The sequence below is a fragment of the Triturus cristatus genome, chromosome 12 (assembly GCF_964204655.1).
Source record: "Triturus cristatus chromosome 12, aTriCri1.1, whole genome shotgun sequence".
In the NCBI taxonomy this organism is placed as follows: domain Eukaryota; kingdom Metazoa; phylum Chordata; class Amphibia; order Caudata; family Salamandridae; genus Triturus; species Triturus cristatus.
The window spans coordinates 740,430,452-740,457,294 of NC_140595.1; the positions used below are offsets into that span (position 1 = coordinate 740,430,452).

At 48.2% G+C, this 26,843-nt stretch overlaps 1 protein-coding gene across 1 annotated transcript in view; it reads left to right on the plus strand.

Annotated features, from left to right (window-relative positions):
- Positions 1–6,943: 6,943 nt before the first annotated feature.
- The window catches only part of LOC146782643 (uncharacterized), a 277,862-nt gene continuing 257,962 nt past the window's right edge, over positions 6,944–26,843 (plus strand). The window contains exon 1 of the mRNA XM_085638040.1: positions 6,944–7,235. Within this exon, the coding sequence (XP_085494166.1) occupies positions 6,947–7,235 (289 nt within the window). The 5' untranslated portion in view covers positions 6,944–6,946. The remainder of the gene's footprint in view (positions 7,236–26,843) is intronic.

Consider the following 26,843-nt stretch of genomic DNA (forward strand, 5'->3'; position numbering starts at 1 on the left):
TTGTGGTGGCTCATGGGTAACAGGGACAATCTTGGGGGAACCTTCTGGGCTTCAGAAGGTGAATTGGTTCTGCCAGAGAGGAGAAGTTTCTTGTGCGTAGGACTGTATCCAGGAAGATTGACGAGGAGGTAATCCCTCTACTCCACTATCAGGGTTCCGACCCTGGGTTGAGTCCATAGTGATTGGTGGACGGACTGATGATGTAAGGTATATATTTATTCGGGCAATAACCACTCCACGCTGTTAGTTAGCGTAAAAGGCCATTTATTAGGACAGGGTTGACACCAAATATACAACACAACATCAATAACCCTTAACAATCCACAACCTCATGTCTTTCATCCCTCCATTCACTTCCACACTCCAATTACTCACTCCCACAACCACCAGCAACCTCTTCACTTATCCCATTCGCTTCCTCACTTCTCTTTCAACCTCCTCCAGCATCTCCAGCCATCGCACTCCTGCATGACGCACCCCCACCTTGCACCTGTATCCCTCTCCCCGGAAGGGTGAGTATGCCCATCATGGACTCCCCCCCACCAAGTACCGCCAACCAGGAAACCCCCGGAGGGCGGTTACCTGCCCCACACAGCTCGAGTGCACCTTTCGTCATCAAATCCGTCGGCACCAAATGCACTCATTCCACAATTTACTGATGACATCTCTCATCTCCATCATATAATAAGCATTACCCATATACGAAAGGTGAACTCCATCGTCGCGAAAAAAGAGAGGCTCCTCGAGCCGTTATCCTGTGTGAGCAATAACTTTGATACCATTGTTACCACAAAAAACCCTCATGGCCCAATTCAGCTTTCACCTTTCTCTTTCGACAGTGTGGGCTTCAACGCCCCCGCCAGATCCGGCGCGGTATGAATTCAGTCCAAACAATACAGGCGCCAGCCAGATTGCTTCGCATGGCTTCCAAGTCCCGTTGCATCAAATGTAGCAGAGACACCCCGGATTGTTTCACCAAGTCATTCTCCCCAAGTGGATAACAATCATGTCCAGGCATGCCCTCTGAGACACCTTTTTTGTCAGCCTGTCCGCGTATTTTGATGCCCAATGAACAAAAGAATGTCCAACAATCCAGGTAACCGTCTTAGCTCCTGGACCCACAACGCAACCTACGAAAGAAAAAGAGATTAGTACAAACGAACCAAACCACCACCGCACCAGCAGCCCCAACGCCTAAACCAACTCACGCGCCGGCTTTTATTTACGCACATAACGCTCACAACAACGAGACCTCCACCGCCCAATCCGCCTAATCTTATCCCAAGACCACCCCAGCCGGGCTGCCGCCGTCGCCACGCCAATCCGAAAAGAATGAGTCCCATACCTCGCAGGGGCCCTACCTACTCGTCTCAGTGCCATTCGCAACACTGCCAGCAGCTGAAAAGCTGTCACCCACCTTTTAGAGGCATGGCAAAAGATTTCCCCTGCCGATGTTAGTGACTGCTGACAAAACGCACTCCACTCCCACACCGGGCAAGCCCCTGCGCAACCAGTCTCACACAACCATACCCACTTGCCTCTCCCCACCTGGTCCGTCTTGGAACGACCCAACCAGATACCCAAACGTGACCCGTCCAGCCTCACATCCTCAAACACTCTGCCAGCTGAGCCCCTGGACCCTACCAACTCAGACACCCGAAAAGCCCCCAAAAACACCCAAATCATACACAAACGAAACAAAACCAACTCAGAAACATCATAACAACAATGCGGCAACTCTGCCCACAATTCTACCAACAAGTCAAACGTGATTGCCTCCCTAAGGCCCTCCCCCCTCTCCTTTCCCCAGCCTCTCAACATTCTGCTCAGTAACTCACTTTTTGCTGGATCAAAACCCATATACAACATGCTATAAAAAGAAATCCCCGCCAACTTCCCTGCAATAGTAACCTGTGACAAACCTCTGTCCATACAATCTAAAACAAATTGCACGACTCCCTGTTCACAGCTATGCTGGGACATACACCATGTTGCACTGGTCCATCCCAGAAACGTGCCGAATTCAGGCCATGCCAACCGATAAGAGCGCCTTGTAGAATCAGCTATAGACTTCTCCACCAAGCCCACTACTCTCACTCCCCCCAGGCCCAGATACCCTCCGGCACCTTGGTCTTGTAGGCCTCCGCTTCCGGCACCAGTCTCCTGAAACGCTGCCACTGCGAACGAGACAATGCATCCGCAATGTCATTGCTTGCACCTGGGACATGTTGCGCGTGAAACAGCCCATTAAATCACAAACATAGCAGCATAAAACTTTGCAGCAAGCGCAGCACTCGCAGCTCCCTAGCTTTCTGATTGTTTACCACGTCAACGACCGTCCTGTTGTCCACATGAAACAAGACCGATCTGTTCTGAATCTCCGGGCCCCACACCTCCAGCGAAACAAGCAAGGGAAAAAATTCTAGAAACGCAATACTCCTTCCCTGTTTTAACCAATGCACCGGCCACTGCTCCGCACACCACCTCCCGTCCCAGAAAATCCCGAACCCCGCCACGCCTGCAGCCTCAGAAAAAATCTGCACCTGCCACCCCATCCTATCATCCACAAAATTCAAAGACACACCATTGAATTCAGCCAAAAAACAATGCCAAACCCTCAAGTCCGCCCGCACCCCCATTGACATCCTGTCTCTGTGATGAGGCCAAGAGCAAGAGCCTCCTCATATTCCCCTGTCTGACCTCTACCAACGAACAGAAAATCATCCAAATAATGAGACACCAGCCGGTGCCCACTTCTGCCCGTGAAGGCCCACTGCAGGAAAGAACTGAACGTCTCAAACAGAGCACAGGAAATCGCACAGCCATGGGCAAAACCTTATCAACAAAAATGGCCCCCCCGAACTGCATCCCCAACAATGAGAAATCCGCCGGATGAATGGGAAGGAGGCGAAACGCAGATTTGATGTCACACTTCGCCAATTCAGACCCCCGACCACACGCCCGCACCAAGCCGATCGCATCGTCAACTGACGCATACAACACCCTGGAATCCTCCTCCGCAATGAAATCATTCACTGAGGTCCCCTCCGACCAAGACAAATGATGGATTAATCGAAACTCCCCCTGCTCCTTTTTGGGCACCACCCCCAACGGAGAGATAATGAGATCCGGCACCGGCCATATGTCAAAAGGACCCGTGATTCTGCCCTCCAGCACTTCTTTCCGCAATTTGGCTTCCACCACCCCCGGCAATTCTTTCGCTGACTTCAAGTTCTCCGCCCATCTCCGCTCATTGGCACCCTGATAACCCACATGAAACCCCTCCGCAAAACCCCAATGGATCTTCAACACCGCCTCCCTATCAGGGTATCTAGAGAGCCATGGACCCATGGCCTCCACATCAACCGGTGCAGGAGCCCTTTGGCCCAGCCTGCCCCTTCCTTTAGTAATCCGCCACTGCTCTGAGGGGGTGGCCAGAGTGAAACATTGCGTGACAGGGAGGCGTCCGCCGCACTTGGAACACTCATGCTTGAATTTGCAAGGGTGTTGCATGCAGAAACCTTTATTGAAGTTCCAACAGGCCCCTGGGGTAGCCCCTTCGGGTTTAGGTGACTGTCCCATTGCCCCTGCGGGAAAATTCTGCCCTTCCGCTCCCCCTGAAACTCCTTGCCCTCCCGCCCCAGACTGGGTGGGATGCGGCTGAAACGGCCGATATGAAACCGGAAGACCACTGGCCGTGTGCGTAGACGCCGCCGACTTTAGTGGAAGACATCCATTGCACCCAAAGTTCCTGGTCTACCTCCCCCCAAGGCTTGTCTGGGTTAACACTGATCCTGGCCCTCAACTCCTCGTCGTAACTGAGCCACGCAAAGCCACCAAAATGCATCTGGGCTTTGCAGATAATGTCCATATACTTCAGCCGTGCTATAGCCCTATCCAGATGCTTCTCACAATACATACTAGCGAAGATCAAAAACGCCGACGTCCAATTCTCCATATTCACCGGCACTCTCGGCCGCCTAGTCAACTCCCATTCCTCCTCTTTCGAACCCTCCTTGGCCTGAATCTCCCTGTGCAACAGCTTGAAAACGTCCACATACTCGTGCTTCCAAATCCTAGACCGCGTCTTCTCAAATAAATGAGACCCCAATGGCATAGCCAAGCCCATGTGCGGTAATTTCTTGCGATGTTTGTCCCCCGATTTGTCTTTCCCATCCTGTTCCCCCGGCTTGTCAGTCTGAATACCAGCACCCACCAACTGTTTCTCCCCCCCTGCCATCTCTGCCACCTTGGCCGGTGCTCCCGTATCCCACACAGACCCATCCCTCACACCCACCAACCGGCAGGCCTTCTTCCGCCCCCCTTTGCAACCGTCATCCCACGCATCCCACCATGCACCCTCACCTGCAAGTTTCACGGGCACCGCACGCTCTTGTCCACTGGCGACTGGCGACTTCAGGCTCTCCTTCCGGGTCCCACTGCTGCTGGCCTGCGGCACCTGTAAAACACCAAGCTGTCCTGTTGCCGCCTTCTCCCGTCCCCCAGACACTTCACGCACCTCCCCGTCCTCCAACTCCTCACTGTCCGAATCATAGTCCAATTGCTCCTCATGCACCTCCTCAACAGGCACCCTCCGCACCTCACTCACCACTCTTTTCGCACCCTCCCCTTTCATGCCAGGCACAAACTCGCAATCCGGTGCCGACGATGCCCGCTCCCTCGATGGAGAGCAGGCCGCTGCGGACCCCCCTGCTGCTTCGCCCCGGTCCATCCTTGCCTCTGCCAGTTTCCACCGCTGGCTTGCATTCCCCCCCAGACCGTCGAAGCCTGAGGGGGCCCCAGCGCCATCAGGTCTCTCCAACGTCAAGCCAGTCCCTACCTCATCCACACAAACCCATTGGCCTCGTGCCCTAGGATTCTCCCTGCCCTGGCCTCGCCCTGGCGCTACGTCAAATGACCGTGCCGGGGGGCCGACCCCCCTGGTGCGCCCCCCCCAGCCCATCTCCCTGGCTGCGCACAGCACCTGCCACCCAAGCTCTGTCTCTTCAATGATGCGCAGCTGGTCACGAATGCGCTCCTCCAATGACATGCTGTCCCACCTGTCGGACCATCGCCCCCAGTCCCCTGAACGGGGGCACTGCCTCCTGTCACCGCCGTCACCCCATGAGCACACGCCGCCTTTAAAAGCCCTTTCCCCTTGGCCCCCCACTCCCCCCCTTCAACCCCCCGACAGATCAATGGGCTGCTCCCCCCAACCACCCTCCTCCCCCCCAACTGAGTCACTACCCGACAGGACAAGGGCAAAATCCTCACCACCCAGGTCTTCTTCCTCACTCTCCCCCACCCCTTCCACCTCACGGCCTCACTAGACTCCCTAGGCACACCCCCGCCCCTGCATGCCTGCACCCGAGGCCTGCAGCCTCCCAATTTTCTCTCCCACCACCTCCTCCACTAACGCACCACGAGCGCCAGGCACAGCCCCTCCCCTTCCCGCCGCCTCCTAATTACAAGCGGCACTGCCGCATCTGCCTGCATGCGCGCGGGGAGGCTCAGACGCCGTCCCCGCGCTTACTCCCCTCTGCCTGCCGCCTGCCCTGCCCCGAGCCGCCATACCTGATTTGGACGGTGGTGGCTCCTCCTGGCATGCCACCACCGCCGCGGCCACACCAGCAGACGCCGACCGGGGCGTGCGGGTCATCCCAACCCACACCTGGTCCAGCAAGCCGGGCCGCAGGAGATCAGTTCTCCCGGCCCAGCACCAGCAAGGCGGCACGCACAGCTGCCACGTCTGGCTCCGCCATGCACGTGACGTCCTCTGGAGGCAATCCGGTCCCGCGGCCGAAGGTCCCTTCACCAGCAGCAGGTAACGACCCTCCGACCTAACGCACACCGGGACACCAGTGGCGCAAAGCTCCCAAACCCAGCCGACAGACCGGACCACACTACCTAGGCCTAACACATCAACAAACTTTTCCCTAACCCTTCCCTAATGGCCCTGGGGACAGGAAGAGGAAGAGCTTCCTCTCCTGCCCCCTTTAAACCTTTCCTAAGACCCCACCCCCCAAAACGAACTAAACCCTGTCCTAAGGTCTAATGCGAATACCCCAGGGGAAGACTGGTCTGTCGACCTCACTTCCCCTGGGGGCCGCAGTGGCACAGGCGGGCAACTAGACCCAAATTTGGGGGGGGGCTGAAAAAGATTTCGGGGGGTGGCTAATTCTTACAGCCGTAGGCAGAGTGGCTCTAAGAAGGGGTGAAAAAACAACAAAAGACTCATTAACAAGTAAATGGTCTTTTTAAAAACATGTGAAGTGCTCGGGTGCGGCTGCAATTAGACGGACGCTAGCCCGCGAAGCTGTCTCAGCCCTGGCTGACACACACGATGGGGGGGGGCTGAAGCCCGGTGAGCCCAATGGGTGTTGCGCGCCTGATGTTGCATGTTTTTCGATGTTGTGTACTGATTTTATTGGCTGCTGTTCAGTGCTGGAAATTGAATAAATTTACTCTGGGAAGCCATAAATTGGGATTCAAGGTGCGACAGAGGAAGAGGGTGGAGGGGGCAAAGTCATGAAAAACGGAGTGAGACTGTCAACCTTTACATATATTTAAAAGAAATTAGCAACTAGCTCAAATGTGACAGTAAATCTGTTCTAGCTTACTTAATTGGTCACATATAGGCCTCCCTAATCCTGTCAAAGAAAACGCTGATAGTGTTTGCCAGCACGCCCAGATGTCACCCACAATTTTGTGTTTTTGAAAAGTTGACCTGAAGGTTCGGGAACAGTGGGAAGTAAAGCCCCAACGAGGAGAGAGAAAGACTAGCCCGCCTTACGGTTAAAGTGCTAGATGAATTCTCCACGCCCAGGAAGCTGAAAGGTGCCCGTGTAAACAAAGAGATGAAAAGGGTGAAGGCTGAGCATAGCTCCGCCCCTGGCACACGTACAGACATTCAGAAGTTTTGTGATCGCTGTGCGCGATAAAGGCGATGGCGACGGAGGAGTCCATAAGAGACTTAATAGAGAAAGCTCTCGATGAACTTGACAGCAACAGACTGAAAAAGTTCAAAGGCAAATTGGTTAATAAAAGGTATGACAGCAAGCCCAAAGTCCCCAAGTCTGAGATGGAAAATGCCAAATGGTCCTCTGAGGTTGTAGATATTATAATCGCTCGTCACACCGCGGCCGGAGCAGTAAAAGTGACGCTGCAGGCGCTGCGGGACGTGGACGAGAACCAAGTGGCGGAGGAGCTGGAGCGCGAGACGGCGGCGTGGAGAGGTGAGGAGGTCAGAGGGCATCGACGGGGAGGGGAGGACTGGGGCAGATTGTGTTTGGGTAACAGTAAATCGGAGTAGTGAACTGTAGCGGGGGCACTGATTGACCTGGTTTAGCAGGGCAGCTGTAGGTTGAGGCTAGAGAACTAGCATTGACATAGCCAATAGGTCTCGCCTTTGGGACCTTATAAGTGTTTAGCCATGCAGCACATTATCCTGGGTGCTGTCCCGCCAGGGATTGAATACCTAGCAGTACAATTACTACACACTGCGTCATGAAGTCTGATTCAGGAATACATGCTTGCTTTATGCACGCAAAGGAAAGTGTATCTGTCAAAGTGCACAGTTTAAAACATACGAAGGAGGCCCCTGCTGTCCCGCAGCCTTGCTGAAATGTCTCTGGTGGGTGATTATGGGTCACAAGAAAAGAAACTGTTCATTTGGGGGCATACAGATATTCTTCCTTTTTGAATTCTTTCAGTCATCAAACCTTACACACATTAGAGTGTTTTATTATTGAATTAATTATTAAGGAGTTTCACAGCGCTGGTCTACATTTACCCAGCAAGTTACTTTCATACCCCCACCACAGAAGTATTATTAACCCCTTCAGTTCCCCGCCCTTTCCCCGCCCTGTGTCGGGCGTTACATTAGCGGGCGGGGTTCATGACGAGATATTCTCGTCATGGGCACAGCGCAACCGTGCTCCATGACGAGACTATCTCGTCATGGGCACTGAAGAGGTTAATGGTTATGTTTACCATGTGTTTACTAGCCCAAGTGTGCACAAATTCTGAATGTAGCTGGAAAGACGGCTGAACAAGAGTGCAAACGTGCCAGATGCAGCTTGCTCAGATTAAAAGTCAATGACGTTCAAAATGTGCAGTCACAGAAACCAACGTCAACATGAGATAAGCACTTAAGTGTGGTGTGTGTTGCGGAACATGCTCAACCGCCTCCCCAGGGCATTGTTTTCAGTATGCCCTTGTGCTGTCATTTTTATGTGAGAAGGTTGTCCAATTAAAGCTACCCAAAATAACATTGTAATCGAGAATTTATTTGTGTTTATTTACGAAACTGCCTGCTTGCATGTTGCTATACTCCAGACATTTAAATATGGGCTATTTATCCATCCCTGCCGCACTTACATCCACACCGCAGAGTAATAATAATAATAATAATCCACATTTGTAAAGCGCGAACAATCACCCGTAAGGGTCTCTAGGTTCTGGGGGCCGTCGGGAAGATTAAGCAAGCTATTGCCCAGAGTCACATGGTGCTGGGCTAATCTGCCACCAGCGCCGGGGATCAAACCGTGATCCCCAGATTCCGGAGTCAGTCGCCCTGGCCGTGGCACCACACCTCTTCCCTGAGCCTGAATGCCTTCCCCCCTAGAGAGCAGAGACGTATTTAGAGCCGTAGACGCCAATACCGGGGTATCCCATGGAGATACTCCTGCAGCGCCTTAAGAAGGGGCGTCAGCGCCATAATGAGACTGGCCTTGAGGAGATCTACTGCTAATGACAACAGCCTGTATTCAAAATGCCACAATGTAAAACACCCGATGACGGAAGTCCATTAAAAGTATTAGGGGGGAATATAGCGCAGAATATATTTTTAATACTTTTTTTTTTAAATGGAACTCGATAAAAGCAAATTCAGCTGGCAAGCGCACCTGGATAAATAATGTTGCTTATTGGGGGTCCTGTCGAGAAGCTATTATATGAACCCTGACCGTCTGCCTTCGCGCTCTGTGTTGCCTAACTAATGACCCCAAACACGGGTACTGAGTAACCCCCAGGGCCAGACTGTCTACCGGGCGTTTTGGAATTCTGCCGAGCAGGGGTTGATTTCACTGCGGTGGGGGCGATTTTGTTCATGGAGACCTGTGTGTACTTAGAAATAATTAAAGCAAAACGAATTTCGTTCAGTACACGCAAGTACCCATCAACGAAATCAGCCCCCAGCTCAGCAGCATTCCAAAACTCCCGGTAGTCAGTCCGGCCCTGGTAACCCCTACATTTGGGTCCCCAGTGTGTAAGGTATATTTATATGGCATCATGTAACTGCACAAATGCCTCAAATATGCAGTGGTGGCTCCTCAGCTAAGGCGGAGGAGCGCTGCCCCACTGCTGCAAAGCAGTGAAAGAAAGAACAAGCACAATGATAATAACTCAAGGTTATTATCACTCTATTTGTGTCTGATGTGCAGCTTTGCGGGCGGGCCAGGCTGCTCTTCTCCCAGAGCTGGGGAGGAGTGGTTTGCCCACAAGTGTGCAATGACTGTTTGGCCTTCCATCTGGTCCGTCCAAAACAGTCATGCACACTCCACATGTTCTCCATGCAGGCTGCATTACAGCCTGCGTGGAGAACATACCCAGGCCCCCATTCCCTGGCTGAGCGCTGATCCACTGCGCTCAGACCAATCACAATGCTGCATTGCAGCATTGATTTAGGCGTGGGAATGGATTAACATGCCTCATGAAAGCCTCTGATCTCCTGCGTGTTGGGCTGCGCTGAGCCAGGGAAACAAAACACAGCATTCAAATGTAAAAAAAAAGTTCCAAAGCCACGAAATACAATGGCACAATTGGAAGAGGGCAAGTCCTGCGGCGATACTCCATGGGAGTTTACAATTGTGGAAAAGATATGACAAACATGAAACATTAACCACTTAAAAGCAACGTTTTTTAAAGGACACTAACATAAGCCAATCAAGAGCTGTGTGCAGACTCTAAGCCCAGAGAGTGAATACAGCATGTCTCGAGCAGAGCGCATGCGTGCTGCCTAGGCTTGACCTAAAAATGGAGGGGTGTAGATGTGGGATTGCCTGTGACTCAGAAGCCCAGCTCTACCACGCATCAGGGGCATACATGCCAACATTTTAGAAGAAGAATGTAGGAGATTTAGACAATTAAATCTGTTGAATGCATCATTAGTGCCTCCCTGACCACACTATGAGGCGCGCTGAACAAGGAGTTGCATTTAAGGAGCAAGTACCCTGGCAGTACGTGCACTGTGTTGCTGTCTAGAAATACACTGTGGCCTCTTAATCATTAGCAATCCAACATGGACTGCTCTCACTAACTCAGTATTTTTATTATCATCGGAGCTTTAGTCATGCTGAGCCTGGTGTTATATAATATCTGGTATCGCCTCGTAATTGTGTATCCCCTGCTCTTCGGCCCCTTTCGGAAATGAAACTGTGCGCGAGCAGCGTCGGGCAGAAGCAGCAGCTCTCTCGATGGGTTGAGTTAGGGGATACATAATTTAAGGGGATACCAAACTCAACTCAAGCTATAAATTATCTGACACTTGTTAAAAAATACTGCAGCAAGTCACTGCTGCATGAATAGAGACAGGCAGTAAGGCCAGTTTAATGCAAAGATAAAACAGTAAATAAAGGACAATTAAGTGAATGCATATACATAGTGAAAGCAAACAATATAATTGATGGAGGAAATGGAATCGCATAATGAAATAAACAGGAGGCGAAGAGGGTGGAAAAAATGGCAAGGGTTAAAATAGACACAAGGGAAAAAAGAACATCAAAACGTGAGAAAATTAAAGGGTGAAGGAAAGAAAAAGCAAGAGATGAAAATGGGGAAATAAAACGTTTTAATTTTCATATAATGAACATGGTACAAAGTGTTATTGCCAAACACATAACTTTCACAGTAAGTTCTATAGCATTGCATGTTCAATTAAATTCACACAATAGTTAGGTTGCCATTTTCAACCCTATCAAATCTCCCAGGTCCATGCTCCAGCCCAGTTTTTTTTTATTCTGGGATTTGTAGTGGACAATTGGCCAACCAAAGGAATAATCACAGATCCTGTCAGGCTGACCCATAGAGTCACAAAATTAACCTGAGCTCCACCCCCTGATAGCAATGGTGCAAAGCTGACAGGCTTAACTTGCGGCAATTGTGGTACTGTAAAATTCGGAACCGCGTAGGTGGCATGGTCCCACCATGCCAATTTTGGTATGAACGAACCGCTAATGAGTAACGCGGTATGTATGAGTGTTTCCGTCATGTTTCACTGATGAATTTACCGTGCATACGGTACCACATATTGAACCCTTTGGGTTCCATTTTAGAATAGTAGCCATTTTGTGTTTGCCCTCACATAGGCTGGGCACTAAGGCCCTGCCTAGGCCTAAAAAGGACACGTACACCTCCTGTGACTTCTCTCTGACCTGTGCAAACTGACTCCGCTGCCCGAGGTCAATCCTGTCCGGCCAGTTCCTTTCCTCGTGGGCTAATGTGATTAGCATCAGGGCTCGACCCATCATAAAGCCCCTGTTCGCACACGATCTCTGACTAAGCTATTTCACACCTGACTCTGTTTCCTACTTTATGGCTTGTTTTACGAGCAGGAGGTGCCCGTTTTATTGGGGTCCGCTGTTATCTGATGAGGGTTCTGAGCCTTGCTGGGTACAATGACTGCATGCTTAATGAACTGAAATGTGGGATTGTCATTATGGCTCTGCTGTTCCTTTGAAACGAAAATATGTGAATGACCACTTGTAAAATAGGGGCGGTGTTGCCCAGAAGCGTAATATTCTGTATATAAGAAAAGACTGTTTTTTGGTTCGGGAGCAGTCTCCTGAGAACATACATCGTGTTGTACTTCTCGGATACCTGTGATTGGTCTGCCGCCAATAAATACGATCTTTGATTTCACCTAGAAGACTCTGTGTTTCTGTGGGTCTGAAACAGGAAGAATCCGAAGTCTTAGGGTGTGTTCCCCTGCACCACTGGGTTCTAAAAACCCGGTACTTCACAATGTGAGAAATATTTATGCAGTATGAGAACAAGAATAAAGTCAAAATACCAAGCAATAAAGATACCAAACTGAAATAGAAAAATAGATTGAAATGTAAGAAACAAAATGACACCAAAACTAAAAAATCTATTAAGGGGTACAGAAGATATGAATTTCGAAAGATTGAATATAGCATTAAAAACTAGTAAGCGACAATGATAGTCAATGGTCACGGTACAGTTTTACCATGGGACTTAGTCTGTGAAATTGATGTCAAAATCTATCAGCGGGACAAGGCGGCAGGCTGTATCCAATGATGGGTTTAATGAGGCCACACACCTTCTTGCAGAGGGCCAGCTAATCCAGATTTGCTGCAGCGGGGAAGCTCCAAGTGGAAGAAATATTAATAATAATAAAAGGATTTATATACTGCACAGCTACTTCAACCGGAGTGTCTTGGCGCTAAAGGTCAACTACTGTGATCAAGCATAAAGCAACCCAGAGGAGTAGAATAAAAAGCCTATCTAAATAACCAAGTTTTCAGGTTTTTGGGGAACACCACCTCAGTCTTTGCCCATCTTAAGGAAACCGGAAATGAAGTCCATAACTTGGATGCCAGAAAACAGAAGGAACTGACCCCAATTCGAACTTTCTTTATAGCGGGGACATGAGCCAACAAGGCTCTGGATGACCTGAAAATGCCTCATAGGGGAGTTTGGCTTAATGAAAGGGTGCTAATAGCCTGCTCCTCTTTCTTCACCCCAGTGAGGTTGCGCCTTGGACAGATAGAATAGGTTGGTTTGTCCCGGTCCTCCCGAGGTCTGGAAATCCAAAAAGTTTAAGTTATAGCTTTTCAGAGGTGGTATGACAGGCCCGGTTAGACACAGCCCTGGGTTCCAGGACCCGAGGAACAGCACTTTGGAGTCAAGACTCACCCTGCAGAGGCCAACAGCAGGTTCCAGAACAGGTCCAGTTGTTACTGGTCAGCTGGGCACTTCAAGGCAACGGCCTCTTGCAGCTTATTGTGGCCCTGTAGTTACACAGGAGGTCTGCCAGCTGACCCTTGGAGTTCACTTTTTTGTCCTGGGTCCAAGGAGAAGCATGTTCATTCCTTTTGGGCTCCTCTCAGTTACAGACAGTAGGCCCACTCCTCTCCTGTTATTTCACAGGTGTATAAAGTGTTTGAAAAAGGGTGCCTGAAGGTGCCACATTTGCGACTGGCACCAGCTATTGGGTGACTCTTGGCTCCTCCCTAAGCAAAGTAAAAGTTCCCAGGAGTAACACTACCCACTTTTGAGGATTGCTCTTCTGTAAACAATCCAACAGTGCCCCCTCACTCTCAAAATCCAGGATTGGTGACATCCTTCTCTCTTTGTGCAGTCTGTGTGCCCATCTAGAGGTGTGGGCAGGGTAATGAACATAATCCTTTTCTGATGTCACACAAAACCAGTTTTGGAGATAGCTTCCCTGCCACTAGGTTTGGTGCCAGCATGACTGGGAGTACAAAAGCTGGGGGCTTAACAGGTGTCACCAAATATTAGCCTGTTACTAGGGACTTCCCTTTGAAGTAAGTTAAGTTCCTGAGCCCACACCATTTCTCTTCCTGCAAGGGGATGGAAAAAACATCTCCCCACACTCAAGCCATTGTTCCTGCTCTGGGATCAGTTTTTATACCATTCTTCATGACTAGTTCCTTTCTGAGCCACTGCTGAAAAACTAATGCAAATTAGTCCCCAAGAGATAATGGCTAGGGTGGTCGACCACGGAGCTGGGAAACCGGATCTGAGTCTCTGCAGGAACGCTCAACATTTTGTGATTCTGGGCAAATCACTTAATCTCCCCGTGCCTAACAAAAATGAATGTGTCCATCTGTAACGTAACTGGTGCTCATGTAAAGTGCTCTAATACCTTCTGATCTAGTTCGCGCTATATAAAACTCCACCAAATAAAAAACTTTCACAATTATTTCACAATATGCAAACAACAAAATCAGCTGTCACTTGAACTTATATGTGTGTGGAGCAGCAATCAAGGGAGAGATTGGTATCAGAGGGCTTTCATTGGCTGCGGAATGTTGTTGGTTTCAGAGTTTTCGTTCTTTAAAGGAGCTGCTAAGTGGCGACAATAAATTATTATATGCATTATATTAAATTCTTTAATAAAAGAGAAACATTGCGATGTTAATGGAGCCACAATTTACGAATCAGACGTGGGTGCAGAGAACAAGCAGACCGGGACTATTTTTAAGATACATTATGGAAGTGGCTGTGTGACTGTGTAGATCCGTGTGTGAATAGGTGTGTGAGTGGCTATATGGGTGAGTGACTGGGTGTGTGAGTGGCTGTATGGTTGAGTGACTGGCTGTTTGAGTAGGTGTATGGGTGGGTGTGTGAGTGGCGGTATTGGAGAGTATGTTTGTGCGTGCCTGATTGGGTGAGTGAGTAGACATGTGAGTTCTTGTATGGATGAGTGAATGAGCATGTAAGTGGTTGTGTGGGTGTTTGAGTGGCTCTGTTGACAAGCTGTATAGGTGAGTGACTGGGTGTAAGTAGCTGTATTGGTGAGTCAGTAGGTGTGTGAGTAGCTGTATGGGTGAAAAGGTGGGTGTGTGAGTGGCTGTATGGGTGGGCAAGTGGGTGTGTGACTGGCTGTATGGGTGAGTGAGTGGCTGTGGGTGGCTGTATGGGTGTGTGAGTGGTTGTGTGAAAGGCTGTATGGGTGAGTGGGTGTGTAAGTAGCAATATGGGTAAGTGAGTGGCTGTGTGAGTGGGTGTTTGGTTAAATGAGTGTCTGTGTGAGTGGCTGTATGGGTGAGTGAGTGGACATGTGAGTGCTTGTTTGGATATGTGAATGGTATGTAAGTGTTTGTATTGGAGAGTGAGTGGCTCTGTTGAGAAGGTGAGGGAGTAGGGGTGTGAGTTGCTGTATGTGTGAATAAGTGCATTTGTGAGTAGCTGTATTGGTGAGTGTGTGGCTGTGTGATTGACTTTATGGGTGAGGGAGTGGCTGTGTGTGTAATTGTATGGGTGAGTGGCTATATGGTTAAGTGGATGGGTGTGTGAGTGGCTAAATGTATGAATGAGTGGGTTTGTGAGCAGTTGTATGAGCTTGTGAGTGGATGTGTGAATGGTTCCATGGATGATGTCATCAGTGATGCCATTTGAGATGTCATCAGTGATGTCAACAGTGATGTCACTGACAATGTCATGAGTGATGTAATATGTGAGGTCATAAGCAGTGCATTGCTGGGGCGTAAGTTATAGTTAGATCAGGTAACTATAACTGGTGAATTTCGCTGGTTTTGTACGAGTGACATCTGAGCCTAACTGTACCGTCCCTGTAACATTTGTGTTTTCATTGAATTTCTATGTTTTATAAACGTTATTTCCTAACTACAGTGTCCCTGTAACCTTTGTGTTTTTTTTGTGAATTTCTACTTTTTTAAAGTTATTTCCTAACTGCAGCATTCCTGTACCCTTTGGGGTTTTGTGTGTATTTCTAAGGTTTTTTAAATTTTATTTCTGTAACCTTTGAGAGTGGGTATGAGAGTGGCTGTATGGGTCTGCATATGGGTGTGTGAATGGCTGTATGTGTCTGTAAGTGGTTTTGTGGGTGTGTGAGTGGCTGTATGGGTCAGTGTGTAGGTGTGTGAGGGGTTTTGCAGGTGTGTGAGTGGGATGTGGGTGGCTGTATGGGTCTGTGAGTGGCATTATGAGTTGTGTGAGTAGCTGTATGGGTCTGTGAGTGTCTTGGTGGGTGTGTGAGTGTCTGTGAGTGGATGTGTGAGTGCCAGTGTGGGAGTACCTGTGTGGGTCTGTGAGTGGGTCTTTGAGTGCCTGAGTAGATGTGTGAGTGGGTTGTGAGCCTCTGAGTGGGTCTGTGAGTGGATGCATGAGTCTCTGACTGGGTCTGTGAGTATCTGAGTGGGTGTGTGAGTGGGTGTGTAAGTCTCTGAGTGGGTCTGTGTGTGAGTGTCATAGTCTGTGAGTGAGTGTGTGACTGGGTGTAACAGTGTGAATGGTTATCTGAGTGAGTACATTAGTGCCTGAGTGAGTATCTGAATGTATTGTTAATTTTTGCAGCAGTTAATTTTTGTATGTGTTTGTGAGTGGATGTATGAATGGTTCTGTGGATGATGTCATCAGTGAAGCCATTTGAGATGTCATCAGTGATGTCAACAGTGATGTCACTAACCATGTCATGAGTGTTGTAATATGTGAGGTCATCACAGTGCATTGCGGGGGCGTAAGTTATAGTTAGATCAGGTAACTATAACTGCTGAATTTTGCTGGATTTATATGAGTGAAATCTGAGCCTAACTGTAACGTCCCTGTAAAATTTGTGTTTTCATTGAATTTCTACGTTTTAAAATATTTTTTCCTAACTATAGCATTCCAGTAACCTTTGTTTTTTTAGTGAATTTCTACGGTTTTTTAACGGTATTTCCTAACTGTAGCGTCCTTGTAACCTTTGTTTTTTTTAGTGAATTTTGACATTTTTTAACGTTATTTCCTAACTGTAGCATTCCTGTAACCTTTGTTTTTTTGTGTGAATTTCTAAGGTTTAAAAAAAAATATTTCTGTAACCTTTGAGAGTGGGTGGGAGAGTGGCTGTATGGGTCTGCGTATGGGTGTGTGAGTGGTTGTATGTGTCTTAAGTAGTTTTGTGGGTGGGTGTGTGAGTGGCTGTATGGGTCAGTGAGTAAGTGTGTGAGGAGTTTTGCAGGTGTGTGAGTGGTTATGTAGGTGGCTATATGGGTCTGTGAGTGGGTTTCTGGGTCTGTAAATGGATGTGTGAGTAGCTGTATGGGTCTGTGAGTGTCTTGGTGGGTGTGTGAGTGGATTGTAAGCCTCTGAGTGCGTCTGTGAGTGGATGCATGAGTCTCTGACGGGGTCTGTGAGTATCTGAGTGGGTGTGTGAGTAGGTGCATAAGTCTCTGAGTGGGTCTGTGTGTGAGTGTGTGACTGGGTGTAACAGTGCGAATGGGTTTCTGAGTGAGTACATTAGTGTCTGAGTGAGTATCTAAATGCATTTTGTTTTTGCAGGAATATTCGTGAATACATTGCAAAGTTACATGGGGGGCCGTGCTGAGCATTACAACAAATTCACAAATATCGCACGTGGTAAAAAAACTGTTATTTTATATCTTTTTCACATAAAAAGTCCCTCAAAGACCCCCTTTATCACACCCATGGGGTCAGGGTACCTCTACCCTGACCCCTTATATAACTTTCTACATTTATTTTCTCTCCCTGGGACTGTGTCCCGCTATATAAAATGGCAGCCCAACTTTCTACACTGTTTGATGCCAGCCAATCAGCATTCCTGTTGGTGCACGCATTTTCTAATCATTCCAAAATTGTTGCAAAGTATTTGTGATTCTAGATATACAAATTTATATTTTCTTCAATATGTCAAACTACGGAACAGATTTACAGCAAATAACAAAAAGCATGCTTTCTGGACCAAGATCTCGCTTTATGCCAAATTTTGTAGCGTCCCTGTTACCCTTGTGTTTTTTTAGTGAATTTCTATGTTTTTTAAAGTTATTTCCTAACTGTAGCATTCCTGTAACCTTTGTTTTTTTTTGTTAATTTCTAAGGTTTTTAAAATTGTATTTCTGTAACCTTTGAGAGTGGGTGTGAGAATGGCTGTATGGGTGTGTGAATGGCTGTATGTGTCTGTAAGTGGTTTTGTGGGTGTGTGAGTGGCTGTATGGGTCAGTGAGTAGGTGTGTGAGGGGTTTTGCAGGTGTGTGAGCAGTTATGTGGATGGCTATATGGGTCTGTGAGTCGGTGTGTGTGTGGCTTTCTGGGTCTGTCAGTGGATGTTTGAGTTGCTGTTTGAATCTGTGAGTGTTTTGGTGGGTGTCTGAGTGTCTGTGAGTAGGTGTGTGAGTACCTGTGTGGGTCTGTGGTTAGGTCTTTGAGTGTCTGAGTGAGTTGTGAGCCTCTGAGTTGGTTTGTGAGTGGGTGTGCCAGTCTCTAATTGGGTCTGTGAGTATCTGAGTGGGTGTGTGAGTGGGTGCATAAGTCTCTGAGTGGGTCTGTGTGTGAGTGCCCTAATCTATGAGTGAGTGTGTGACTGGGTGTAACAGTGTGAATGGGTCTCTGAGTGAGTACATTAGTGTCTGAGTGAGTATCTGAACGTATTTTTTATTTTTGCATCAATATTCGTGAATACATTGCAATGTTACACTGGGGCCGTGCTGAGCATCAAAACAAATTCGTAAATATCGCACGTGGTGAAAACACAGTTATTTTATGTCATTTTCACATAAGAAGTCCCTCAAAGACCCCCTTTATCACACCCACTGGGTCAGGGTACCTCTACCCTGACCCCTTATATAACTTTCAACATTTATTTCCACCTCCGGGACCGTGTTCCGTTATATAAAATGGCAGCCCCAACTTTCTACTCTGGTTGCTGCCAGCCAATCATAGCATATCTGTTGGCGCACACATTTGCTAATCATTCCAAAATAGTTGCGAAGTATTTGTGACCCTAGAAATACAAATTGATATCTTCTTTAATATCTCAAACTACTGAACAAATTTACACCAAATCACAAAAAGCATGCTTTCTGGATACAGATCTTGCTTTCTGCCAAATTTGGTGTACTTTTGTTCAGCAGTTCGAGCTGCAGTCATGTCTAAATTCCTTATCGGAAACACACTTTTTTTTACCCCTCGGCCCTTGCTTGACGGATCACTCTGAAACTGTCCATGCACAACTAGAATCAGGCGGAACTTTTCTTTGGAAAATTTCATCAAAATTCATCAAATAGCACTACATTTATAAGAAAGTCAAAAAATGCTTTTCCTATGGAAGCTAGGTCCTAACTATAACTACCTACTGGCAACCGCCAGTAGGTAATATATATTTAATTTTCTTAATGTCGCCTTCATAATACATATATGCATATGCACAGGATGTAAAATTCTGCTTATTAACATTGAAGAGTGTAGTGAGCTTCTAGTGCGCATAAGAGATGAAACCTCAAGCGGGTCATAGTTTCTTTCCCCTTCTTCAGCAATGGTAATACATTTTTTATTACACACTGCACAACTGCATATGTAGTTTATGCAATGCAAAATGTTGATTTTCATATGTTATTTTTATTTATTTGAAAATGGCATTTACCCAGCCAGAACCAAGATGCATGGGATGAGAGGATGCGGCCTAACAGCAAGAGTGGTTGACCTCAAAGCTGGGAAATGGGGTTCGAGTCTCTGCAGGGACGCTCAACATTCTGTGATTCTGGGCAAATCACTTAATCTCCCCCTGCCTGACAAAATGAATGTGTCCATCTGTAAGGCAACTAGTGCTCATGTAAAGCGCTCTGATACCTTTGGGTCGTGTCCGCGCTGTATAAAACTTCCCCCCTCCCCAAAAAAGAAATGTGTGCACTAGGGTAAAAACACATTAAAGAAGCCTCTCGACTAGTAACAGAGTCGTATACATGTGTAAAGTAACAGTAATATGCAATATGTGAGGTAGTAAACAGTATTTTTCCCATGTCACTTTGTATGTATTATGGTAATAAAATTGAATATGATCTTTGAACTATGGTAATTATTTTGTGAATGTGCATTTATTAGTACAGTTGCTCTAACTAGCATATCATTGGGCTATGTTTATTTAAACAGTTTTGTTTATATAACCTAGTTACCATACTAGATGGATCTTTTTTGTTATCTAATAACTTTGGTGCAGTTTGACAAATTTTCCTGAAACTTTCCACATAAAGGTTCATCCACCTCCGATCCGTCAAGTGGGGCTGAGATTAAATGGAAGTGCCAAAAAGCAAATTCCCCATACAGTTTCCCATAGGAACTTTAGACACTGCTACAGCTGAACGGAATTACACCAAATTTGGCAGAAAGCTAGATGTTGACCCAGAAAGTGTGCATTTTATGATTTGGTGTAAATCTGTTCTGTAGTTTTTGAGAAATTAAGGTTCGAATCTTATAGATATGTGGACAGTTGGGTTCACTAGAGTATTGCGGAAGTCTTGTAGACCATTAACTTAAAATGGAGCTATCTGTTGGCCTCAGTGGACTTTTAAAAACTCTTTTTTCCAGTCGATCGGATGACTTAGGCAGGAGCAAGAGGCTTTTGCGAGGTCCACTGGAGCTCACACTCTAAATGCTTTGCCGCAACATGAAGAAAAATGTTGCAGCTGCCATTATAGGACACCGTGTCCTTTTTCTAAAATGGAGCATAGAGGCTCTGCTGACCCCAGTGAGAGCCCTGCGGTATAAAAAAAAACATTAACAAAAAGGGGGGGGGGGGGAGTTTGGGTATTTTGTTTGTTGGTTTGTGTCGGCTGTGGGCCTTGTGGCTAAACACGGCGCGCACGCCCATAGGCCATGTGCAATGGGACCAGCAGAGAGTTGGGCGAAGGGTCTGGCCACCGGCCTGGCCTTGCGGCCAGCGCATGGCCATAGAAAGTATACAGCATGAGAATTGGTTGCCCGCAGGGTCTCGAGTGCAGGTCCTGGCTGCAGTGCTTATGACCTGACATATTACATCACTCATCGCATGTTACATGACATCATTGGTAACATCACTATTGCCATCTGAAATTGCATCATTGATGAAGGGTTTGGCCAACCAAGATGGCTGACAGGACATGAAACTAGAAAGCTCTATCCTCCCCTGCAAGAAACCTGTTTGATCCTGAGCCATTTTCATGCAGTGAACATGGCAATCCATGTCAGTACGGCGCCCTGAGCTGAAGCTTGAAGGTGCAGGGTAGGAAGTGCTGGACGTGCTGCAGAGGTCTGCAGACTGAGACCTGGTTCACTCATGAGACGGCAGGCACAGCTCCTCAGTGCAACTGTGGGCCGAGCCGGAGAGGACTGGTTGCAGCGGTGAGCGCCAGACCTGGCACCCGAGCGGACGCCACTGACCTTCGTGGAGAGGCTGATTTCCTGTAGCGGTCCTGAAGCTGAGCTGGCATAGTGTGTGTGGCGCTGAGACCCACATGGAATGTACAAGTCACTGCAGTGGGCCCGTACTCTGAGACATGAGTGGGCCCCTGACTGAGCTGTAGCTGTGAGCACCATTGGTGGGGAGGGCAAGGCAGACCAGGGAAACAGTGAAAGGACAGAGGAATCTCCCACAGCTGAGCTGACTGCACAGGGATTTTCAGGTACGGCGAGGGCATTGCTTGTCCTGTTTGATGTGCATGAGGTTTCACCACCTGAGCATGTGGGACTATATAATTGATATTGGCGAGAGGCGAGTGACGTGGGGCAGGAAGAGGGCCCCTGGTGCAGGCTGACTGAACCAGGGACACACTGCATTGATGAGGCACAAAGCGGAAGGAGGGTTGGGAGCAGGAGCACCAGCTTCACCCCGCTGAGCACTGCCACACTGTTCTCCAGTGGGGCAGTGATGGGGTTGGGAGACTGTGGGGACATGGAAAACACTCCAGAGACCTGGAAAGAACTATGAGCAGCTAACTGACCCTGCAGGTCTGCTGAGTGAGGTGAGCTGGGGAGCACCTAACTGCAATGGTTGTGTGCACAGCTACAAGGGTGTTTGCCCTGGACAGAGAAGGTGGCTGCTCCATAGGTACCGCTTGCGCAGGAAAGACACTTGCAATTGAGGATCGCACTGGTCATTTGAAAACAATTAGGAATACTGGGGGTGGAGCTTGGTCAGGTGCAAATGATACCCCACTGTATAGAATGGAGAGTACTGAGCCATTGGGGGCCTTACACCAGAGGATAGGAGATCTACTGTGTCTCTGTGCCAGATACTGGAAGCTGTTAATAAAACCAAAGAGGGTCTGAAGCACAAAATTGATAAAATTGCTATTGACCTAGGCCTCTCATGCGTGGCCACCGTAAACTCCCTGCGAGAGTGGCAGGCGTTGAGGGTGCCCTTGTGGAACTACAACCGCCTGTGACAGGACTGCAAGGGCAAGTAAAGCAGCTGGAGCTCTGAGTAGACCTACTGGGCAGTTGGGCAGAGAACGTTAATGGGTGTAGCTGCCCCAAAGATATTAGGATTGTAGGTCTCCCCAAGAAAATTGAAGGATCAGACATGGCTGTTTTCTTGGAGAGGTGGCTCAGAGGGACTGACCCCCTTTTTTGCACTGGACAGAGCTCATTGGGTTCTGACGCAAGAGCTCCCTCTTGGCTGGGGGTGTAGCTGCGGTTGGTAGCGGCACAACTGCTGCATTATTAGGACAGGGATCCTATCCTACAGCGGTTGCGCACCTTGAGTGGCATTAAGGTACAGAAAGCCGATGTGGCCATGTTCCCCAACTATACGATGAGGTACTGCAAAGGTGCTCTTCTTCCTTGGTGGTCAAGAGGGTGCTGAGGGAGGCAGAGGTACGCTATGCCCCTATCTTCCCGGCCAGACTTAAGGTTATAGTGGAGGATCACACAGAATTCTTTGAAACCCCTTAATCAGCATGGGGCTGGCTGGGGAAATACTGGCAAGGCCCTGACTCCCAGGCTGGTCCAGGCCTATAGAGCGGAGTTGTGTTGGACAATGGTGGGGGAGCCGGATGAGGCCAGAAACCCCCACTTGCCTAGGTGGTCAAGGAGAGAGCAGATGCTTTGCTGACGGCGAACTCATTAGGTGTTCTGTCGCAAAAGACTACTAGCAAACACTCCTCAGACCATCCCTTTGGCAGTTCAGACTCTGAAGTGATGATGGGTGCGTCACCATCGCCACCCAGGATCACAATACGTGCAGCAGCTGATGACTTGAATTCCAGTGCAAAAGCAATGGGATGTGTGTCACACTTGGAGATCCTGAGGACAGCTCTCTTGAAGGGCCTCATAATGAGTATAAGGGAAGGGTGAGAGGGGCCATGAGAGTTTGCACTCAGACATATATCTTCCCCTCTCTTCTAACTCCCTCAGCTGATGGCAATGGGAGTTATGATGGAATATATTTTTTTGTTTGATTTGCGTTGCATTGAGGGGTTAATGTGTTCCATAGTTTGGACGGATAGCCTTTGCGATTTCGACTGGGAGAGGGAGATAGGTACCTGCACGGCACAAACCATATGTGCTTGGATCTCTTCCCACTGGCATTTAACGACTTGCTGGGGCACCCTCCTCTTGGACACAGTTATGCTCACTGGGATGTGAATCTTAATGGCCCTGTTTACATATAAGGTGGTCACATGGAATGTGATAGGCATGGAAACCACGAGTAAGGGGCACAAAATATTGACATATCTGAGGTGCTGAGCTGTAGATATTGCATTTCTCTGAGAAAAACAGATAGCGTCTGAAGACCAAAATTAGGCGCTGGAGGGGTCAGCTCTATGCAACAAAATACTCCTCCTTCTTAAGGGAAGCTCAGATATGGATGAGACCGGGGATCCCTGTTGAACCCATATCTACACATATAGACAAGGAGGGAAGATATGGATCAGTGTGAGCCCGCCTCAATGGGCTTGTAGTCCTTCTGGGTAGCATCTGCGCAGGTGCACTGCTTGGATTCAATGGCCCTTTGTTATTCCTTATGGATGAGAGCCATATGATCTTAGGGGGAGATTACATTTGTGTGAAAGATGTAGGCATCAATAGATCAATTCCCCCATTAGCAAGTGCACCTGTGACGAAGGCAGCGAGGGACTTAAGGGACTGGAAAGGGAAGTGGAGGCTGATGGATGTCTGGAGAGCTAGAAACACTGACAGACAGGAATACTCATTCTTCTCCCCGGTACATGACCCACAAAAAACTATGCACTGAGGGCCTTTCCACACACCCTGTCCAAATGGAATATCTCTGCCCCTCCCTTTCAGATCATAACCCACTTCTAATGGAGTTGACATGGAGAAATTGTAGGACTGTTATTCCAACACAGAGATTATAGCCCACGCATTTGGATAAGGAGACATTCCATATCCCACTTGGAAACACCATTGCAGAATACTTCCGATTTAATCAGGGCACAACTCACGCATACTGAGTGGGAGGCATTTAAGGTGATGGTACGGGGCTTTTGTATGTGCCAGTCGGAATTAAAAAAAAAATTAAAGTATGAGATGCTGAAGCAGGAGGGCAACATCCGGGAGTTAGAGAGAGTACTTCCAGTGGACCTCTTCATATGCCCCAGGTGGATAGCAGGGAGGGAAAAGCACACCACCACACCGGAGCGCTTAAGAGCACTAATCATGTTCCCTCCCTCAACACGAATAGTGTTAAAATATTCTCTGTATGTCAGGGCTCTTAAGCTCTCCTGCATAGTGGTGTGCTCTTCTCTCTCCCTATTCACTTGGTCTGGTTAGTGTAATCAGTAGATAATGACTTATTACCTGTGTTGGGAATGCCAGGGGTGAAATGGTGCTGGTGCAAACTGACATACATGACGCATTTGTACAAAATTATCGCGAACTATACAATAAAGACCCGCCTGCTTCGACAGAAGAGATAGAACTCTTTCTAGGATGGGCACCGCTGCCCAGGTTGGACGATCAGGCTTGCGAGACCCTGGGGGAGCCCATTACGGGGGTTGACATCCAGGGAGCTATCTTGGAGCTAGCAATAGGCAAGTGCCCGGGAAATGATGGGTTGCGGGTGCGATTCTACTTGGCGCACCAGAAGAGCCTGGCACCTCGTTTGGTCGAGATGTAGCGGGCGGCTTTGGAGGCAGGGGTGCTGCCAGATACTACCAGGGAAGCCCTAATCTCGATTCTGAAACCCTGAGGCGACATACTGGACGTGACTGCATATAGACCCCTGTGGGCCTGCATGGCCAGGACGGAAGGTGTAGGGAGAGGGATTCCACTTGTAGACAGGAAACATGTGGTGTCGTTGTACACCAACATTCTCTTGTACCTCAGGGATGCTGTGACCAGAATACGCAGAGTATTATGCTCAGGGCTTTAAGTGGGCTGGGTCCTGCCGGTGCTAAAATCAGGTGCCGAGACGGGTCCCTATCAGGCTCTCCATTTTCGTCCTCACTCTCAGAATGGGAAAAAAAATCTTAACTCTGCAGCAGTTCACTATTTTTGATGTAACTTTTATATTAATGCAGTTCTATGTTGCAAAACTCAAAGTGCTTTACATGAGCACCAACAAGGACATATTTGTTTATTTTTTAGTAGACACGGGCGATTAGGTGATTAGCCCAGAAACACAGGATGTTGAGTCGACGCTAAGACTCAAACCTGCTTCCTTATCTCCAAAGTTGGCAGCTCTAGCCATTATGCCACAACCTCTTGCGCAATAACTAAAGCATTTTCAATATTATATAAAATGAAGCCATAGTGGCATGTATGCATGTATTATATTTATCTTATGCAACTAACAACCTTTGACAAAGCCAATAGTCCTGGCTTGTTGTAGGTGTAATGTTACTTGTATTACATGTGGAGGTAATAACAGATGCAGCAAAATACCAGTTGCGCACTTTATGCTGAGGACAGATTTTTAGCATAAATGTTTTAAGACATGCCCTTAGTTATATTGGCCACGCCCCTTTGAGAGACCCCCTAGTTTTTTCATCCCACTGAAAGCCCTGATTGTGCTGCTTGAGGACTTGGGAGGTGAGGGGGGGAATAGCGGGCCTCCACAGTAACTGCGGTACAACCTACGCCTTCCTGGTGGCCATTGACATGCAAGGTGCACCGCAAGTGGTGATACAGACCGCCATCTGATGGCAACCCAGAGTGCTGCAATATCTGGGAATTAAAGTATACCACACTGAGTCAGATACAAGGGAGGGAAATCTGGGTGGAGCGCTCAGAGCCCTGAAAGGTAGCGTACACTTCTAGAGGTCATTGAAACTCCCCATAATGGCAAGAATCGTAATGTCAGAGATGGTGATGCTGCAGAGAGTTATTTATTATTTCATAAACCTACCAATTTGGGTTCCGCAGACTTGCTTTAGGGAGCTGAACGTGTTGTTGGAGAGATGATATGGGACGGCGGTAGGCACTGGACCTCCCTGGACGTGTTGAGGATCCCAATGGATGAAGGGGTCCGGATGTCCCGGACTTTGAGATATATTTTTGATGGGCGCAGCTGCAGTGGCTGGCCGATGGCAGGCGGGACTCCAGGTGAAAGAGATAGGAGATGTCAGGAAGTTATCAAAGAAAGGGACTATTACAGCACTGATGATGGTGGTGAGGGTGTCTCTGGCGAGGAGACCAGCTCTCCTTGCGGTGGTGCTCCCCGCCTGGAAGAAGGCGGAAACCAAAATGAAACAACACCTGCCCTTGGTGGGACTGTCCACTACTAGAAGGGGCTACTTCACCGAAGCGTGGTTGAAGGAATGGGGCCCAGTGGGATTGGAAGCAGTAGGGGAATTCTATGAAGAACAAAATCTTTGCATGCTAGAGGCGATGAGGGAGGAGGGGGGCGGTGTGCCAGGGACACAATTCCTGACATTTGCAGCACTGCAGATGATGCTACTTCAATTGTGGGGGCAGAATACAGTAGGACTACGTACGCATGACCTCTTTAAGACTCTCCTTACCTTTGGCAGGAGGGGTAGGCTGATCACCTAGATTTACAAGACATTTTTGATACTGACTCTCATCAATCTGAGGCCCCTCAGGAGTAGGTGGGAGGGCTCACTTGGCAGGAAATTCAGGGGTAAGGAGTGGGAGCACATCACAGGACAGGTATGCAGGGTATCTTGGAACACCGGATTTAAGTTTAACCAATTCAGTTACCTCCACATAACGTTTTTCACCCCACATAGGATCAATGCAATGATGCAAATTGACACCATGCGATGCCCATGCTGCTTACTTTTGGATGCTGACTTTATACATATGGTGTGGAGCTGTGCTAAAGTGGAACAGTTCTGGAGCAAGGTAGCCTAAGTTATGGAGTGCACACTTGCTCGGCGAGT